At 50.0% G+C, this 21592-nt stretch overlaps 1 protein-coding gene across 1 annotated transcript in view; it reads left to right on the forward strand.

Annotated features, from left to right (window-relative positions):
• The first annotated feature begins 198 nt into the window (after positions 1 to 198).
• Positions 199 to 21592, forward strand: part of LOC141073094 (uncharacterized) — a 160164-nt gene continuing 138770 nt past the window's right edge. Inside the window, exons 1-2 of the mRNA XM_073560430.1 lie at positions 199 to 444; positions 6564 to 6743. Coding sequence (XP_073416531.1) covers positions 367 to 444; positions 6564 to 6743 — 258 coding nt within the window. The 5' untranslated portion in view covers positions 199 to 366. The remainder of the gene's footprint in view (positions 445 to 6563; positions 6744 to 21592) is intronic.

Here is a 21592-nt window from a genome sequence, read left to right on the forward strand (position 1 = left end):
GATCAGGGGGCGGGGCTCAGGAGAAAAGTGGTGAAGGACCTGTGGTGACGTCACTGTCATGTGACCAGGGGGCGGGGCTCAGGAGAGAAGTAGTTTAGGCCATGTGTGACGTCACTGTCATGTGACCAGGGGGCGGGGCTCAGGAGAAAGGTGAAGGAGCTGTGATGACGTCATCATTATTACACTCCTCTCCTGAGCCCCGCCCCCTGGTCACATGACGGTGACGTCACCGCAGGCCCTTCCGCTCTCAGTGCAGCAGCTCCGTCCCGGTTGTGTGCAGCTCGTGTTCTCGGTTGTCAGCCGCAGGACGAGATCCCTCCAGCTGATCCCGTGCTCATCCCTCCTCCTCCTGAATGACCCCCGAGGATGGACGAGGACAGGGATGAGACCACCAGGAGATTATTCCACTGCGCCCTGGAGATCATCTCCCTGCTGAGCGGAGAGGTAACTCCTCTACATTTCTATCAGCTTTATTGTGTGATGTGACGAGTCCGACACCGGCTTTTTCGATCTAATCTGAGAGCAGCATGATGTTGGGGCAGAGACCCTGATTCCAGCGATCTGTCACTTACTGGGTTGCTTGCTGCAGTTCTCTGCTGTATTTCTACAAGTTCTCTGAACACTGAGCTCTGTATAGCCCCGTCCACACTCCTGATAGAATCTTTCTGTACGCTGTGCATAGGCAGAAAGCTGCCAATCTTTTGGGAGTGCGGTTGGACTACCTGGCAGCAGGTTTACTAGTTCTCCGGTGATCATCCACTGCAGACTAAAGAGTTTTTATCAAAACTACAGCAAGCAGCCCAGTAAGTGTCATAGTGATGGAATCGGGGTCTCTGTCCCGACCTCATACTGATCTCAGATTAGTTGGCAAAAACCTGACGGCAGATTCCCTTTAACCCCTTCTTGACAGCTGTCATACATGTTCGATGCTGCGGGAGGTTTGCAATTGCCATACATAAACGGCGTGACGCTCACAGCGAGGGTGGGCGCAATCATCAGCGGTGTCGGCGCTATATGAGGGCTGACACCATGATGCCACTCCCATGATTGTTGCCAGCACTGATCGCAGCCATTTAACCCCTTGGATGTCGCTCTCAATTTTAAGAGCGTCGTCGATCAGCATCGCACAGGGAGGAAGCTCCCTCTCTGCTCCCATCGGCACAGCGGTCTCCAAAAGATGGACGGGGGCCAGTAAGCTCCTGGCGCCTCCTCCTTGTCTGCGGTGCACTGAGCTAATGCCTTGCCATGTGAGAGCAGAGAGTGAGATCAGAGCAGGCGATGGCCCGTCCTGACAACGGAAAAAGGATCACAAAGAACAGAAAAAATGTTCATCCAATCAATACAGAGTCATGTAAAAATAAGCAAAGTCCGGACTGACCCGACCTCTAAAACTGTCACTCTGGTTAACCCATTCAGTGAACACAATGAAAAACAAACGCAGAAGAAAAAGTGGAATATGTTGCAATCAAAAAGATGAATGTAAAAAAAAAAAAGGTACCGCTGAAAACGTCATCTTGTCCCGCAAAAAACGAGCCGCCACACAGCGTCATCAGCGAAAAAATAAAGTCATAGTTCGCAGAATAAAGTGATGCAAAAATAATTATTTTTTCTATAAAATAGTTTTTATTGTGTAAAAACGCCAGATCATAAAAAACGATATAAATGAGGCATCGCTGTAATCGTACTGACCCCAAGAATAAAACCGCCTTATCAATTTTACCGCACGCGGAACGGTGTAGAAAAAAAAAAACAATTCCTGAATTGCTAATTTGTCTATTCTGCCTCCCAAAAATCCGAATAGAAAGCGATCAAAAAATGTGATGTGCCCGAAAATGGCAACTCGTCCCACAAAAAAACAAGCCCTCACATGACTCTGTGGGCCAAAATATGGAAAAGTTATGGCTCTCAAAATGTGGTGATGCAAAAACTCGTTTTCACAATAAAAAAGCGTCTTTTAGTGTATGACAGCTGCCAAACATAAAAACCCGCTATACAGGGTGGGCCATTTATAAAGTTGCAACCAAAATGGCCGCCATGGTCACCACCCGTCTTGAAAAGTTTCCCCCTCCCATAAAATAATGTGCCACAAACAGGAAGTTGAGATCAGCAACCATTCCCATGTTATTTGGGTGTATCCATATAAATGGCCCACTCTGTAAATCTGGTGTCGCTGTAATCACACTGACCGGAAGAATAAAGTCGCCTAATCACTAATACCGCACGAGGAACAGCATAAAAAATAAAACCAATTCTTCACCTGCTGTTTATTTTTTCATGTTGCCTCCCAAAGTAAGGATTAGTCATTTATCCTGTGCTCTGCGCTGAGCGCTTACACCGGTGTTTCTATGTAAATCTCTGAAATGCGTGATTGAAACAAAACCCTCGGCAGAGGATTCCCTATAATGAGGCGGATGGAGGCTCTGTGGATGCGGTCTGACCTGTGATCCGGTGGTGTCCGTCTTTTTAGGAGAGTATAAAATCTCGGTCTGCCACAGTTTTGTGCACTTCTGAAAAGGACACAGCTGAACAGAGGCCAGATGGAGTCCACAGTAACTCTGCGCCTGATTATAGTGAGTGCATCTGTCACGACCCACAAGAGTTGTGCCACCGGACGGCACAACAAACACCAACAACAAGGATGGGAAAAACGGAGAGGAAGGCCCTAATAGGGAACAAGGGATGGGGCATCTCCTAACACAGCTTGTGATCCCTAACACCCTATGCGGGTCCTTCCTCCCCCCGCCGCTGTCACCTCACTATACCCTGGCTAGTGCACTGGCTGGCAATGATGCTAGCCTCACCAATGCAGATGGTGTAAACACAGGGGGTAGTGACAAGCACGAGACAGACAGAGGCAGGGAACCAGAAAACTTGGCTTTCAAGCTCCACACAGCAGAGGATACGGAACCAGGACCTCAAGCAGCTCATACACACTGGCACCAGAGAGCTCCAACTCCTCCGCTTGTCTCCAGAGAAAACTATTTCCAACTGTCAGTAGGTGACTATTTAAAGGATGGTGAGAGTGGTCACCACCCACATCAGCTGTCCAGCACGCAGCAAGTGCCAGCAAGAAAACTGACATTAACCCTTGCTGGCCGAAAGTAAAAACACCGCTTTAAATTAAAGCAGAACCAGAGCTGTCATGACTCCAAAAATGAGTCGTGACATGATCCATCAGAGTTTCATCTGAATCGCATCACTCGGAGATTTAGATGGAAGCCCCAAAGTAAGTGCTCAGCGTAGAGGGCAGGATAAATGTGATCGCAAATGTTATGTAAAATGTTCCCAATAAAAGCTTCAACTCAATCTACAAAAAAGCAAGTCCACACTCAGGTCTGTCATCTGTTAACGGAAATATAGGAGGCTTCCACCTTACTGGTAGCACAAAAGCTCTAGAAAAGCAAAATGGCTCCTCCATTTTGCGCTTCCAAATCCAATGCCCCCCTCCCTTCTGAGCCCCAGTGTGCCTAAACTGCAGTTAGCATACACGTCTGACATTACTGTAGTGTGGAGGACATGAGCTGGGCATAATGCTCTGGGTACCACAATGTACGGGCACTACAAAGGCACATTTGCAATTTTCACTTAGCAATATCCACTGCTGCTCGTTTCTGGAAAACACCCATGGAGTGAAAATCATCACTACACCTGTAGACAAATTTTCAGGGAGTGTAATTTCCCAAATGGGGTCACTTGAGGGGGGGATTCTGCTCTTCTAGCACTTAGGGGCTCTATATATGGAGTCCGCAAACTATTGTACGACAATTTGTTCTCCAAGAGTCAAATAGCGCTTCTTCCCTCCCGAGCCTCGTCTGTACAGACACATATGGGGTATCGGCACTTTTATCAGAAATTGTGTTGCTAATTTTGGTGCCATTATTCATGTGAATATTTAACATCTGGGGCTAAAACAAAATTTTTGTGATAAAAATGTAATTAATTTTTCTTCAGAGCCCAATGGTATAAAATTCTGTGCCCCACCTGTGGTGTCACTATTATTACTGCACCCCTAGATTAATTCATTGAGGTTTATTTGGTAAAATGGGGTCACTTATGGGGGTTTCTGCTGTTCTGGCACCTCAGGGGCTCTGCCAATATGTCATGGCACCCACAAACCAGTGCAGCAAAATCTGCACTGTAATATGGCGCTCCTTCCCTTCAGAGCTTTTCACTGAGCCTCAAAAGGCATTTTCAACTACATATGAGGTATTGTCGCACTCAGGAGACATTGCATAACGTATTTTGTGCTCCATTTTCTCTTATTATACTTTTTAAAAATTAAAAACTTGAGGCCAAAGTAACATTTTAGTGGAGAAAATGGTAATTTGCCATTGACTCAGCCCAATGTTATAAAATTTTGTGAGTCGCTTGAGGGTTAAAAATGCTCAATACACCCATAGATGAATTCCTCGAGGTGTAGTTTTCAAAATGGGGACACTTGTGGGGGTTTATGATGTTTTGGCATTCACAATCTCTTCCAGCAAAAATTGCACTCTAGATTTCAATTGGCGCTCCTTCCCTTCCAAGCCCTGCTGTGCACCCAAACAGTAGTTTTCCCCCTACCTATGGGGTTTCTGCGTATTAAAGACAAATTGCAAAACAAACTGTATAGTCCATTTTTGCCTGTTACCCTTATGCAAATGAAAAAATTGCGGCTGAAGCAATATTTTTTGTAGGAAAAATGTAGTTTCATTTTTACATCTCAACACTATTAAATTCTATGAAGAACCTGTGGGGTTAATGTGCTCAGCATGCCTTTTAGATAAGTTCCTTTAGAGTGTATTTTCTAAAATGGGGTCACTTGTGGGGGTTTTCCACTGTTTAGGGCTCTGCAAATGCGATATGGCGTCCGCTATCTATTCCAACTAATTTTGCACGTCAGATGGCGCTTCTTCCCTTCCAAGCACTGCCGTGCTCCCAAACAGTAGTTTTCCACCACATCAGCGTACTCAGGAGAAATTGTGCAACAAATTGTACTGTGCCTTTTCTCCTGATACTCTTGTAAAAATGCAAAATTTGGGGCTAAATCAATATTTCATTTTTTCCTTCCACATTTCTTTAATTCTTGTTAAGCTCCTAAAAGGTTAATAAACTTTTCGAATGTGGTTTTGAGCACTTTGACGGGTACAGTTGTAAATTTTGTTAGAAAAATGAGAAATCACTGGTCAACTTTTAACCCTTGAACTTCCTAACAAAAATTGATCCAGATGTATAGTAGACATATGGGAAATGTTACTGAGAAGTTTTGTACGGCATGACTAACTAGTGTAAGGGTCTAAAAATTGAAAGTTTGAAATTTTCACCAGAATTCCAAAATTTTCACAAACACACCAAGAAATCAACCTGAGCTCACCACTGATGTAGAGGACAGTGTCTCAGAATCACTGGGATATATGGAATCTCCACAGTTATTACCGTATTTTTTCGGACCATAAGACGCACCCCAAATTTTCAGAAGGAAAACGGGGAAAAAAATAATTTGTCAAATGGGGGTCCGTCTTACAGTCCTGACTTCAGCTTACCCGTGGGTCCGGCGATGACATGCCCCAGACTGGTGCGTAGCTTCGGTGGTGCGGGGGCTCCGGCGACATTTTGTGAAGTATTGCCTCGATGCTGTGGCCATTTTACCCGAAGGCCAGATTCATTACTTAGGCACAGATTAAGATTTCGTCCAACGAGCTCTCGGAGCCAAGATTTCAACCTGCACATGCGCTGCCAATGGCGGACATTTTCCCGGAGGCCACAGCATCGAGTCAATAAAAGTGCACCTCCGAGCACTGCTGCACCAACCGCACCCGTCTGAGATGGCAGCGAGATCATCTCCCTGCAGCGTCGGACCCCCGGAAGAATTGCCCGACTCCTGCTGCCACTGCTAACTATAAGACACCCCCACGTTTTCCCCCCAAATCTTTTGGGGAAAAAAGTGCGTCTTAGGCTACTTGCACACTTGCATTACGAGGCGCAGCGCTCGGCCTCCGCTAAGCTCCGCCCCTGGCCGCGCCCCCTCCGGTCAGCTCCTCCTATGGTCGCATGACTCTGCATGCGATCGGCATACTCTATATTTAGCGTTGGGTACGCTGGCTGTGCGCTGGTGTGTTTTTGTCGGCGCATGCACCCTTTTTGCGCTGCACTGAAGTGCGGCAAACGCACCTTGTTGCATTTTTGTGCGCTCGGCGCAGCGCATAAAGGGCGCATGCGTCGGCAAAAACATATCAGCGCACAGCCAGCGTACCCAACGCTAAATATAGGGTACACTGATCACCTGCAGCGTCATGCGCCCATAGGAGGAGCTGACCGGAGGAGGCGAGGCCAGGGGCGGAGCTTAGCGGAGGCCGAGCGCTGCGCCTCGTAACGCAAGTGTGCGAGTAGCCTTATAGTCCGAAAAATACGTTACCCCATAAAGCAACACTGGTCAGAATTGGAAAAATAATCCTGGTCAGGAAGGTGAAAACCGGGATTAAAAGGGTCCTGGGAACCTGTAGTGAGGTTTTGGGTCAAAGAGCTGAAACTGTTTCATTATTCTGCTGTGGTTTTAGGGTTTTACTATTTTTCTCCATACACAGGATTACACAATAGTGAGAAAGACACCGGGGGACTGTGTGACTCCCATCATCCATCTCCAGGAGTCAGGAGGGCGGAGCCCGGGCCCCATCACAGAGCCTCCCCCGCACTCCCCGATACATGAGAGGAACAAGAAGATCCTGGAGCTCAGCAACAAGATGATCGAGCTGCTGAGCGGAGAGGTGACTGCTGGGACATTATACAGGACTGGAGGATTCTGGGTGATGAGCGGAGAGGTGACTGCTGGGACATACAGGACGGCACTGGAGGATTCTGGGTGATGAGCGGAGAGGTGACTGCTGGGACATTATACAGGACGGCACTGGAGGATTCTGGGTGATGAGCGGAGAGGTGACTGCTGGGACATTATACAGGACGGCACTGGAGGATTCTGGGTGATGAGCGGAGAGGAGACTGCTGGGACATTATACAGGACGGCACTGGAGGATTCTGGGTGATGAGCGGAGAGGTGACTGCTGGGACATTATACAGGACGACACTGGAGGATTCTGGGTGATGAGCGGAGAGGTGACTGCTGGGACATTATACAGGACGGTACTGGAGGATTCTGGGTGATGAGCGGAGAGGTGACTGCTGGGACATTATACAGGACGGCACTGGAGGATTCTGGGTGATGAGAGGAGAGGTGACAGCTGGGACATTATACAGGACGGCACTGGAGGATTCTGGGTGATGAGCGGAGAGGTGACTGCTGGGACATTATACAGGACTGGAGGATTCTGGGTGATGAGAGGAGAGGTGACTGCTGGGACATTATACAGGACGGCACTGGAGGATTCTGGGTGACGAGCGGAGAGGTGACTGCTGGGACATTATACAGGACTGGAGGATTCTGGGTGATGAGAGGAGAGGTGACTGCTGGGACATTATACAGAACGGCACTGGAGGATTCTGGGTGATGAGAGGAGAGGTGACTGCTGGGACATTATACAGGACAGCACTGGAGGATTCTGGGTGATGAGCGGAGAGGTGACTGCTGGGACATTATACAGGACTGGAGGATTCTGGGTGATGAGCGGAGAGGTGACTGCTGGGACATTATACAGGACGGCACTGGAGGATTCTGGGTGACGAGCGGAGAGGTGACTGCTGGGACATTATACAGGACTGGAGGATTCTGGGTGATGAGAGGAGAGGTGACTGCTGGGACATTATACAGAACGGCACTGGAGGATTCTGGGTGATGAGAGGAGAGGTGACTGCTGGGACATTATACAGGACAGCACTGGAGGATTCTGGGTGATGAGCGGAGAGGTGACTGCTGGGACATTATACAGGACTGGAGGATTCTGGGTGATGAGCGGAGAGGTGACTGCTGGGACATTATACAGGACGGCACTGGAGGATTCTGGGTGATGAGCGGAGAGGTGACTGCTGGGACATTATACAGGACGGCACTGGAGGATTCTGGGTGATGAGCGGAGAGGTGACTGCTGGGACATTATACAGGACTGGAGGATTCTGGGTGATGAGAGGAGAGGTGACTGCTGGGACATTATACAGGACAGCACTGGAGGATTCTGGGTGATGAGCGGAGAGGTGACTGCTGGGACATTATACAGGACGGCACTGGAGGATTCTGGGTGATGAGCGGAGAGGTGACTGCTGGGACATTATACAGGACGGCACTGGAGGATTCTGGGTGATGAGCGGAGAGGTGACTGCTGGGACATTATACAGGACTGGAGGATTCTGGGTGATGAGAGGAGAGGTGACTGCTGGGACATTATACAGGACGGCACTGGAGGATTCTGGGTGATGAGCGGAGAGGTGACTGCTGGGACATTATACAGGACTGCACTGGAGGATTCTGGGTGATGAGAGGAGAGGTGACTGCTGGGACATTATACAGGACTGGAGGATTCTGGGTGATGAGAGGAGAGGTGACTGCTGGGACATTATACAGGACGGCACTGGAGGATTCTGGGTGATGAGCGGAGAGGTGACTGCTGGGACATTATACAGGACGGCACTGGAGGATTCTGGGTGATGAGCGGAGAGGTGACTGCTGGGACATTATACAGGACTGCACTGGAGGATTCTGGGTGATGAGCGGAGAGGTGACTGCTGGGACATTATACAGGACGACACTGGAGGATTCTGGGTGATGAGCGGAGAGGTGACTGCTGGGACATTATACAGGACGGCAATGGAGGATTCTGGGTGATGAGCGGAGAGGTGACTGCTGGGACATTATACAGGACGACACTGGGGGATTCTGGGTGATGAGCGGAGAGGTGACTGCTGGGACATTATACAGGACGGCAATGGAGGATTCTGGGTGATGAGCGGAGAGGTGACTGCTGGGACATTATACAGGACGACACTGGGGGATTCTGGGTGATGAGCGGAGAGGTGACTGCTGGGACATTATACAGGACGGCAATGGAGGATTCTGGGTGATGAGCGGAGAGGTGACTGCTGGGACATTATACAGGACGGCACTGGAGGATTCTGGGTGATGAGCGGAGAGGTGACTGCTGGGACATTATACAGGACGGCAATGGAGTATTCTGGGTGATGAGCGGAGAGGTGACTGCTGGGACATTATACAGGACGGCAATGGAGGATTCTGGGTGATGAGCGGAGAGGTGACTGCTGGGACATTATACAGGACGGCAATGGAGTATTCTGGGTGATGAGCGGAGAGGTGACTGCTGGGACATTATACAGGACGGCAATGGAGGATTCTGGGTGATGAGCGGAGAGGTGACTGCTGGGACATTATACAGGACGGCAATGGAGGATTCTGGGTGATGAGCGGAGAGGTGACTGCTGGGACATTATACAGGACGGCACTGGAGGATTCTGGGTGATGAGCGGAGAGGTGACTGCTGGGACATTATACAGGACTGCACTGGAGGATTCTGGGTGATGAGCGGAGAGGTGACTGCTGGGACATTATACAGGACGGCACTGGAGGATTCTGGGTGATGAGCGGAGAGGTGACTGCTGGGACATTATACAGGACTGCACTGGAGGATTCTGGGTGATGAGCGGAGAGGTGACTGCTGGGACATTATACAGGACGGCACTGGAGTATTCTGGGTGATGAGCGGAGAGGTGACTGCTGGGACATTATACAGGACTGCACTGGAGTATTCTGGGTGATGAGCGGAGAGGTGACTGCTGGGACATTATACAGGACTGCACTGGAGGATTCTGGGTGATGAGCGGAGAGGTGACTGCTGGGACATTATACAGGACGGCACTGGAGGATTCTGGGTGATGAGCGGAGAGGTGACTGCTGGGACATTATACAGGACTGGAGGATTCTGGGTGATGAGCGGAGAGGTGACTGCTGGGACATTATACAGGACGGCACTGGAGGATTCTGGGTGATGAGCGGAGAGGTGACTGCTGGGACATTATACAGGACGGCAATGGAGGATTCTGGGTGATGAGCGGAGAGGTGACTGCTGGGACATTATACAGGACGGCACTGGAGGATTCTGGGTGATGAGCGGAGAGGTGACTGCTGGGACATTATACAGGACTGGAGGATTCTGGGTGATGAGCGGAGAGGTGACTGCTGGGACATTATACAGGACGGCACTGGAGGATTCTGGGTGATGAGCGGAGAGGTGACTGCTGGGACATTATACAGGACGGCAATGGAGGATTCTGGGTGATGAGCGGAGAGGTGACTGCTGGGACATTATACAGGACGGCACTGGAGGATTCTGGGTGATGAGCGGAGAGGTGACTGCTGGGACATTATACAGGACTGGAGGATTCTGGGTGATGAGCGGAGAGGTGACTGCTGGGACATTATACAGGACGGCACTGGAGGATTCTGGGTGATGAGCGGAGAGGTGACTGCTGGGACATTATACAGGACGGCAATGGAGGATTCTGGGTGATGAGCGGAGAGGTGACTGCTGGGACATTATACAGGACGGCACTGGAGGATTCTGGGTGATGAGCGGAGAGGTGACTGCTGGGACATTATACAGGACGGCACTGGAGGATTCTGGGTGATGAGCGGAGAGGTGACTGCTGGGACATTATACAGGATGGCACTGGAGGATTCTGGGTGATGAGCGGAGAGGTGACTGCTGGGACATTATACAGGACGGCACTGGAGGATTCTGGGTGATGAGCGGAGAGGTGACTGCTGGGACATTATACAGGACGGCACTGGAGGATTCTGGGTGATGAGCGGAGAGGTGACTGCTGGGACATTATACAGGACAGCACTGGAGGATTCTGGGTGATGAGCGGAGAGGTGACTGCTGGGACATTATACAGGACGGCACTGCAGGATTCTGGGTGATGAGCGGAGAGGTGACTGCTGGGACATTATACAGGACGGCACTGGGGGATTCTGGGTGATGAGCGGAGAGGTGGCTGCTGGGACATTATACAGGACGGCACTGGAGGATTCTGGGTGATGAGCGGAGAGGTGACTGCTGGGACATTATACAGGATGGCACTGGAGGATTCTGGGTGATGAGCGGAGAGGTGGCTGCTGGGACATTATACAGAACGGCACTGGAGGATTCTGGGTGATGAGCGGAGAGGTGACTGCTGGGACATTATACAGGACGGCACTGGAGGATTCTGGGTGATGAGCGGAGAGGTGACTGCTGGGACATTATACAGGAGGGCACTGGAGGATTCTGGGTGATGAGCGGAGAGGTGACTGCTGGGACATTATACAGGATGGCACTGGAGGATTCTGGGTGATGAGCGGAGAGGTGACTGCTGGGACATTATACAGGACAACACTGGAGGATTCTGGGTGATGAGCGGAGAGGTGACTGCTGGGACATTATACAGGACGGCACTGGAGGATTCTGGGTGATGAGCGGAGAGGTGACTGCTGGGACATTATACAGGACGGCACTGGAGGATTCTGGGTGATGAGCGGAGAGGTGACTGCTGGGACATTATACAGGACGGTACTGGAGGATTCTGGGTGATGAGAGGAGAGGTGACTGCTGGGACATTATACAGGACGGCACTGGAGGATTCTGGGTGATAAGCGGAGAGGTGACTGCTGGGATATTATACAGGACGGCACTGGAGGATTCTGGGTGATGAGCGGAGAGGTGACTGCTGGGACATTATACAGGACAACACTGGAGGATTCTGGGTGATGAGCGGAGAGGTGACTGCTGGGACATTATACAGGACGGCACTGGAGGATTCTGAGTGATGAGCGGAGAGGTGACTGCTGGGACATTATACAGGAGGGCACTGGAGGATTCTAGGTGATGATCGGAGAGGTGACTGCTGGGACATTATACAGGACAGCACTGGAGGATTCTGGGTGATGAGCGGAGAGGTGACTGCTGGGACATTATACAGGAGGGCACTGGAGGATTCTGGGTGATGAGCGGAGAGGTGACTGCTGGGACATTATACAGGACGGCACTGGAGGATTCTGGGTGATGAGCGGAGAGGTGACTGCTGGGACATTATACAGGACGGCACTGGGGGATTCTGGGTGATGAGCGGAGAGGTGACTGCTGGGACATTATACAGGACAACACTGGAGGATTCTGGGTGATGAGCGGAGAGGTGACTGCTGGGACATTATACAGGACGGCACTGGAGGATTCTGGGTGATGAGCGGAGAGGTGACTGCTGGGACATTATACAGGATGGCACTGGAGGATTCTGAGTGATGAGCGGAGAGGTGACTGCTGGGACATTATACAGGACGGCACTGGAGGATTCTGAGTGATGAGCGGAGAGGTGACTGCTGGGACATTATACAGGAGGGCACTGGAGGATTCTGGGTGATGAGCGGAGAGGTGACTGCTGGGACATTATACAGGACGGCACTGGAGGATTCTGGGTGATGAGCGGAGAGGTGACTGCTGGGACATTATACAGGACAACACTGGAGGATTCTGGGTGATGAGCGGAGAGGTGACTGCTGGGACATTATACAGGACGGCACTGGAGGATTCTGAGTGATGAGCGGAGAGGTGACTGCTGGGACATTATACAGGAGGGCACTGGAGGATTCTGGGTGATGAGCGGAGAGGTGACTGCTGGGACATTATACAGGACGGCACTGGAGGATTCTGGGTGATGAGCGGAGAGGTGACTGCTGGGACATTATACAGGACGGTACTGGAGGATTCTGGGTGATGAGAGGAGAGGTGACTGCTGGGACATTATACAGGACGGCACTGGAGGATTCTGGGTGATAAGCGGAGAGGTGACTGCTGGGATATTATACAGGACGGCACTGGAGGATTCTGGGTGATGAGCGGAGAGGTGACTGCTGGGACATTATACAGGACAACACTGGAGGATTCTGGGTGATGAGCGGAGAGGTGACTGCTGGGACATTATACAGGACGGCACTGGAGGATTCTGAGTGATGAGCGGAGAGGTGACTGCTGGGACATTATACAGGAGGGCACTGGAGGATTCTGGGTGATGAGCGGAGAGGTGACTGCTGGGACATTATACAGGAGGGCACTGGAGGATTCTGGGTGATGAGCGGAGAGGTGACTGCTGGGACATTATACAGGACAACACTGGAGGATTCTGGGTGATGAGCGGAGAGGTGACTGCTGGGACATTATACAGGAGGGCACTGGAGGATTCTGGGTGATGAGCGGAGAGGTGACTGCTGGGACATTATACAGGAGGGCACTGGAGGATTCTGGGTGATGAGCGGAGAGGTGACTGCTGGGACATTATACAGGAGGGCACTGGAGGATTCTGGGTGATGAGCGGAGAGGTGACTGCTGGGACATTATACAGGACGGCACTGGAGGATTCTGGGTGATGAGCGGAGAGGTGACTGCTGGGACATTATACAGGATGGCACTGGAGGATTTTGAGTGATGAGCGGAGAGGTGACTGCTGGGACATTATACAGGACGGCACTGGAGGATTCTGAGTGATGAGCGGAGAGGTGACTGCTGGGACATTATACAGGAGGGCACTGGAGGATTCTGGGTGATGAGCGGAGAGGTGACTGCTGGGACATTATACAGGACGGCACTGGAGGATTCTGGGTGATGAGCGGAGAGGTGACTGCTGGGACATTATACAGGACGGCACTGGAGGATTCTGGGTGATGAGCGGAGAGGTGACTGCTGGGACATTATACAGGACGGCACTGGGGGATTCTGGGTGATGAGCGGAGAGGTGACTGCTGGGACATTATACAGGACGGCACTGGAGGATTCTGAGTGATGAGCGGAGAGGTGACTGCTGGGACATTATACAGGATGGCACTGGAGGATTCTGGGTGATGAGCGGAGAGGTGACTGCTGGGACATTATACAGGACGGCACTGGGGGATTCTGGGTGATGAGCGGAGAGGTGACTGCTGGGACATTATACAGGACGGCACTGGAGGATTCTGGGTGATGAGCGGAGAGGTGACTGCTGGTACATTATACAGGACGGCACTGGGGGATTCTGGGTGATGAGCGGAGAGGTGACTGCTGGGACATTATACAGGACGGCACTGGAGGATTCTGAGTGATGAGCGGAGAGGTGACTGCTGGGACATTATACAGGAGGGCACTGGAGGATTCTGGGTGATGAGCGGAGAGGTGACTGCTGGGACATTATACAGGACGGCACTGGAGGATTCTGGGTGATGAGCGGAGAGGTGACTGCTGGGACATTATACAGGACGGCACTGGAGGATTCTGGGTGATGAGCGGAGAGGTGACTGCTGGGACATTATACAGGACGGCACTGGGGGATTCTGGGTGATGAGCGGAGAGGTGACTGCTGGGACATTATACAGGACGGCACTGGAGGATTCTGGGTGATGAGCGGAGAGGTGACTGCTGGGACATTATACAGGACGACACTGGAGGATTCTGGGTGATGAGCGGAGAGGTGACTGCTGGGACATTATACAGGACGGCACTGGAGGATTCTGGGTGATGAGCGGAGAGGTGACTGCTGGGACATTATACAGGACGGCACTGGAGGATTCTGGGTGATGAGCGGAGAGGTGACTGCTGGGACATTATACAGGACGGCACTGGAGGATTCTGGGTGATGAGCGGAGAGGTGACTGCTGGGACATTATACAGGAGGGCACTGGAGGATTCTGGGTGATGAGCGGAGAGGTGACTGCTGGGACATTATACAGGACGGCACTGGAGGATTCTGGGTGATGAGCGGAGAGGTGACTGCTGGGACATTATACAGGATGGCACTGGAGGATTCTGAGTGATGAGCGGAGAGGTGACTGCTGGGACATTATACAGGACGGCACTGGAGGATTCTGGGTGATGAGGGGAGAGGTGACTGCTGGGACATTATACAGGATGGCACTGGAGGATTCTGGGTGATGAGCGGAGAGGTGACTGCTGGGACATTATACAGGACGGCACTGGAGGATTCTGGGTGATGAGCGGAGAGGTGACTGCTGGGACATTATACAGGACGGCACTGGAGGATTCTGGGTGATGAGCGGAGAGGTGACTGCTGGGACATTATACAGGACGGCACTGGAGGATTCTGGTTGATGAGCGGAGAGGTGACTGCTGGGACATTATACAGGACGGCACTGGAGGATTCTGGGTGATGAGCGGAGAGGTGACTGCTGGGACATTATACAGGAAGGCACTGGAGGATTCTGAGTGATGAGCGGAGAGGTGACTGCTGGGACATTATACAGGACGGCACTGGAGGATTCTGGGTGATGAGAGGAGAGGTGACTGCTGGGACATTATACAGGACGGCACTGGAGGATTCTGGGTGATGAGTGGAGAGGTGACTGCTGGGACATTATACAGGACGGCACTGGAGGATTCTGGGTGATGAGAGGAGAGGTGACTGCTGGGACATTATACAGGACGGCACTGGAGGATTCTGGGTGATGAGTGGAGAGGTGACTGCTGGGACATTATACAGGACGGCACTGGAGGATTCTGAGTGATGAGCGGAGAGGTGACTGCTGGGAGATTATACAGGAGGGCACTGGAGGATTCTGGGTGATGAGAGGAGAGGTGACTGCTGGGACATTATACAGGATGGCACTGGAGGATTCTGGGTGATGAGCGGAGAGGTGACTGCTGGGACATTATACAGGAGGGCACTGGAGGATTCTGGGTGATGAGTGGAGAGGTGACTGCTGGGACATTATACAGGACGGCACTGGAGGATTCTGGGTGATGAGGGGAGAGGTGACTGCTGGGACATTATACAGGACGGCACTGGAGGATTCTGGGTGATGAGCGGAGAGGTGACTGCTGGGACATTATACAGGACGGCACTGGAGGATTCTGGGTGATGAGCGGAGAGGTGACTGCTGGGACATTATACAGGACGGCACTGGAGGATTCTGGGTGATGAGCGGAGAGGTGACTGCTGGGACATTATACAGGACGGCACTGGAGGATTCTGGGTGATGAGCGGAGAGGTGACTGCTGGGACATTATACAGGACGGCACTGGAGGATTCTGGGTGATGAGCGGAGAGGTGACTGCTGGGACATTATACAGGACGGCACTGGAGGATTCTGGGTGATGAGTGGAGAGGTGACTGCTGGGACATTATACAGGACGGCACTGGAGGATTCTGGGTGATGAGAGGAGAGGTGACTGCTGGGACATTATACAGGACGGCACTGGAGGATTCTGGGTGATGAGCGGAGAGGTGACTGCTGGGACATTATACAGGACGGCACTGGAGGATTCTGGGTGATGAGCGGAGAGGTGACTGCTGGGACATTATACAGGACGGCACTGGAGGATTCTGGGTGATGAGCGGAGAGGTGACTGCTGGGACATTATACAGGACGGCACTGGAGGATTCTGGGTGATGAGCGGAGAGGTGACTGCTGGGACATTATACAGGACGGCACTGGAGGATTCTGGGTGATGAGTGGAGAGGTGACTGCTGGGACATTATACAGGACGGCACTGGAGGATTCTGGGTGATGAGAGGAGAGGTGACTGCTGGGACATTATACAGGACGGCACTGGAGGATTCTGGGTGATGAGCGGAGAGGTGACTGCTGGGACATTATACAGGACGGCACTGGAGGATTCTGGGTGATGAGCGGAGAGGTGACTGCTGGGACATTATACAGGACGGCACTGGAGGATTCTGGGTGATGAGCGGAGAGGTGACTGCTGGGACATTATACAGGACGGCACTGGAGGATTCTGGGTGATGAGCGGAGAGGTGACTCCTGGGACATTATACAGGACGACACTGGAGGATTCTGGGTGATGAGCGGAGAGGTGACTGCTGGGACATTATACAGGACGGCACTGGAGGATTCTGGGTGATGAGCAGAGAGGTGACTGCTGGGACATTATACAGGACGACACTGGAGGATTCTGGGTGATGAGCAGAGAGGTGACTGCTGGTGTCGGGGTCGTAAACGACAATAAATCCTCATTCACCAGTCATTCCAAATCATTGTGCGAGCGCAAAACATCTGGTACCGATTAAGAATGACTCAGACACGCAGCTGATTCAGTCTTAGCTAATGTCCTGCATCCACACCTGTCAGGAGCAGTACAACAACTGGCTTTATTTACAAATACACAATACTATATTGAGTGTTAGGGGAAGGCGTGCATTAGGCGGGGTTTATGCAGTATACATCTAGTGTCCAGTCTCTCTCTGATTCGTCAAAAAGTCTCCCGATGGTTACTTCTTCTTCACATTCCTGAGTTATCTTTTTTTAGGAGAAATGAAACTTAACTTAACTCTTTAGACACTGAATTTAAGTGAAAGTGAACACTGGCAGCCATCTTTAATACAGTTACATTTGCATTAGCAAGCAATTAGGAAAAACTTATTGTTTCACAGTATAAAAGTATAAAAGTTATATAAGAAAATATATTTTCACCTTGACAATCCCCCCTAAACACTAAGTTTTTCCCTTATTGAAAGATCCTTCGAGACTGTCCATGCGATGGGAAAAGGGGAGGTGGATTTCTTCATCCAGACACCTCAGAAGCTCTCCCCTAGCGAGAGGCCTCCAGGCAGCTGAACCCTTCACTAACCTCACATGGAGTTCTCCCGCTGTCCCTAAATTAAGTCTCTTAACATCATCTGAGAATGGGGGGTTTTGTCTACTCTCTTGAGGGGAATATACTTAGGGATCTCCCCTAGATCAGTACCATCGTACTCTGGTGGGTCTACTTCTTGATTGAGGAAGGTGCCAGTCGGAGTTGCTTTGGCAATAACCTTTTTATACAAGGGAATAACACAACAAAGAGTTATCGATCCAATTACAAGGAGGGCAATCAGTACTATACAAGCTTGTTGAAGGAATCCCTTGAGTCCACCCAACCAGCCGGAAAAGAAAGATGTGTCTACTCCAGCATTAGTTTTCAATTCTGCTGCTAACCCAGTTATCTTTTTAAGGGCTATCATGGTTTTTCCATTCACTCCAGAGTTCTGAGGGATATAGGTACAACACTCCTCTCCCACCATCCCACAAACTCCTCCTTTCTCAGCTAATATCATATCAAGGGCTAGTCGATTTTGGAGTGTCATTCTAGTGTTAGGGCCCAATTCTTCAACTATACCTTGGAAGGCATCTTGGCTGAAATTGACAAACCTTTGTTCACTGTAATATATGTAATTGATCCATTCAACATTTTTATTAATCTGCACCTGTGGGATTATAGAAGCAAAGCCAGCATAGATCTGGTTCTGGGCTTTAAATTGGTCAGGCACCCCCCTTGGCACTCCAATAGCATCAATATATACTAGTGGATCTTCTTCATAACTCATATGGAGCTGATCGAGGCTTCTCCTTTTCCTGGTAGGTTCATCAGGTATCTTTGGATCCCAGGGTAGAATCTTGAACTGCATAGCTAGTTTAACAAGGGTGCATTGGCCTGTCCAGGCATTTGGCAACCTAGGACGGAGCTTACCATCTCCACATAACCAATAAATGTCATACATACAGTGCCTACAAGTAGTATTCAACCCCCTGCAGATTTAGCAGGTTTGATAAGATGCAAATAAGTTAGAGCCTTCAAACTTCAAACAAGAGCAGGATTTATTAACAGATGCATAAATCTTAAAAAACAAAAAATTATGTGGCTCAGTTAAATTTTAATAAATTTTAAACATAAAAGTGTCGGTCAATTATTATTCAACCCCTAGGTTTAATATTTTGTGGAATAACCCTTGTTTGCAATTAAAGCTAATAATCGTCTTTTATATGACCTGATTAGGCCGGCACAGGTCTCTGGAGTTATCTTGGCCCACTCCTCCATGCAGATCTTCTCCAAGTTATCTAGGTTCTTTGGGTGTCTCATGTGGACTTTAATCTTGAGCTCCTTCCACAAGTTTTCAATTGGGTTAAGGTCAGGAGACTGACTAGGCCACTGCAACACCTTGATTTTTTTCCCTCTGGAACCAGGCCTTGGTTTTCTTGGCTGTGTGCTTTGGGTCGTTGTCTTGTTGGAAGATGAAATGACGACCCATCTTAAGATTCTTGATGGAGGAGCGGAGGTTCTTGGCCAAAATCTCCAGGTAGCCCGTGCTATCCATCTTCCCATGGATGCGGACCAGATGGCTAGGCCCCTTGGCTGAGAAACAGCCCCACAGCATGATGCTGCCACCACCATGCTTGACTGTAGGGATGGTATTCTTGGGGTTGTATGCAGTGCCATCCAGTCTCCAAACGTCACGTGTGTGGTTGGCACCAAAGATCTCCATCTTGGTCTCATCTGACCAGAGAACCTTGAACCAGTCTGTCTCAGAGTCTTCCAAGTGATCATGAGCAAACTGTAGACGAGCCTTGACATGATGCTTTGAAAGTAAAGGTACCTTACGGGCTCGTCTGGAACGGAGATCATTGCGGTGGAGTACGTTACTTATGGTATTGACTGAAACCAATGTCCCCACTGCCATGAGATCTTCCCGGAGCTCCTTCCTTGTTGTCCTTGGGTTAGCCTTGACTCTTCGGACAAGCCTGGCCTCGGCACGGGAGGAAACTTTCAAAGGCTGTCCAGGCCGTGGAAGGCTAACAGTAGTTCCATAAGCCTTCCACTTCCGGATGATGCTCGCAACAGTGGAGACAGGTAGGCCCAACTTCTTGGAAAGGGTTTTGTACCCCTTGCCAGCCCTGTGACCCTCCACGATCTTGTCTCTGATGGCCTTGGAATGCTCCTTTGTCTATCCCATGTTGACCATGTATGAGTGCTGTTCACAAGTTTGGGGAGGGTCTTAAATAGTCAGCAAAGGCTGGAAAAAGAGATAATTAATCCAAACATGTGAAGCTCATTGTTCTTTGTGCCTGAAATACTTCCTAATACTTTAGGGGAACCAAACAGAATTCTGGTGGTTTGAGGGGTTGAATAATAAATGACCCTCTGAATAAACTTTTCACAATTTAAAAAAAAATTAAACAAAGAAATAACATTCTTTTTTGCTGCAGTGCATTTCACACTTCCAGGCTGATCTACAGTCCAAATGTCACAATGACAAGTTAATTCCGAATGTGTAAACCTGCTAAATCTGCAGGGGGTTGAATACTACTTGTAGGTACTGTATATTGTGTATGTTTGATTAACAAGTCAGTATCTAGAGAACTATTCTCTTTGCAGAAACCTGTCTCGAAGATCCCTACTGGTGTACCTGTGGTGTCGTGGGAATTATAGCAGGTGTAATTGTCAGCTAATACAGTTACTTCTCCTGGGACCTTTAGTTTGGGTTCCTTATGAATTAGTGGGACGTAATCTGGGCAATCAGTGGGCTTCAAACCTTTCAACAAATTCATGACACAGGCAGTGGTGTTGTCATCAGGGAAAAGCAATGCATGTGTGTATAGGTGTGTATTCGCAGCAGCACAAGCAATACATCCTACAGAGATATTCTGGACTTTTACATTGTACCTCACCCATTCTAACCACAAATTTTTCCTTGGGGCTGTTTGTGTTTCTATGGAGAAAACCTCTTGCCAACTGAGACCTGGAATGGGGATCACTTCATTAACTACATTTTGCAAACGCTCACCTGGGCCTATTTTAGGTGTGCTGGTAACGGGGGCCTTGGTTGGTCTGAAGCTAATATCCTGAAGCCGTATATGGCCTAAATACGCATAAGGTCCAGCACTAAATACATAATTATAATGCCTTCCTAGTACGAACGTCTGCAGATCAGCAGATTGAGGGCTTTCAAGATTTAGGAGAAGGGGGTGACAGCTTCTACCCCATTTACAGCCCCTAAATGGTTGCAGAAGGGCTGTTAGATGCATTCTCTCACGAAGACTCCTACCCGTCCCATCCTTGGGGAACATGGCTTCGCTAGGTTTATATCCCCAATCATTCCCCGTACTCCAGGCAGCATCTGTCCAATAATGACAATTATTGTTGTCTTGTCTGGTAACACACATATAGAACTGGATGATCCCCTCTACCACCCGTTCAGTCTCAAGGCACTTGACTACATCACAGAAATCAAATCGCCAGATATTCACCGGGGCTGTCAGGTTTACCCAGAGAATAAAGGGACCAGAATTCTTATTTACAATAGGGGCCGAAGAGGTAGGGGCGAGGATGGCCCCCAGTCCCAAGGTCAAAAACAACAGCAACATTTCCCTTCAGTCACTACTGTGACTAAACACTGGTTCGGTCTCTTTTACAGTGTGAAGCATGAATCCAGGTGCTCTTTCCTTCAAGTTTTACTGCAGTGGGGGTGACCAGGATCACCGTGTGGGGTCCTTCAAATCTCGGCTGGAGACAATCTCTGCGCACAAACTTTTTCACATACACAAGGTCTCCTGGCACAAAGTCATGGACCACGTCACCTGTGGATTCTGGAAGAGAAGCAGAAACTGTAGAGTGGGTGTTAGACAGTTCCTTAGACAATGCAATCACAAATTGTACAACTTTATCATTTGTCTCAGACAACTCTTGTGGCCCAATGTCTCCTATTTTAGGTGGAGCACCAAAAAGAATCTCAAAGGGAGTCAGGCCGTGTTTTCCCTGTGGGGTGTGTCTGATATGGTATAGGACCACGGGGAGCAAATCTGGCCATGGGAGTGGGTGGTCCTGGCTCATTCTAAGCAACTGGGTCTTAATTGTGGAGTTCA

Source organism: Dendrobates tinctorius, unplaced genomic scaffold, assembly GCF_039654945.1.
Source record: "Dendrobates tinctorius isolate UK_male_01 unplaced genomic scaffold, ASM3965494v1 ptg000296l, whole genome shotgun sequence".
In the NCBI taxonomy this organism is placed as follows: domain Eukaryota; kingdom Metazoa; phylum Chordata; class Amphibia; order Anura; family Dendrobatidae; genus Dendrobates; species Dendrobates tinctorius.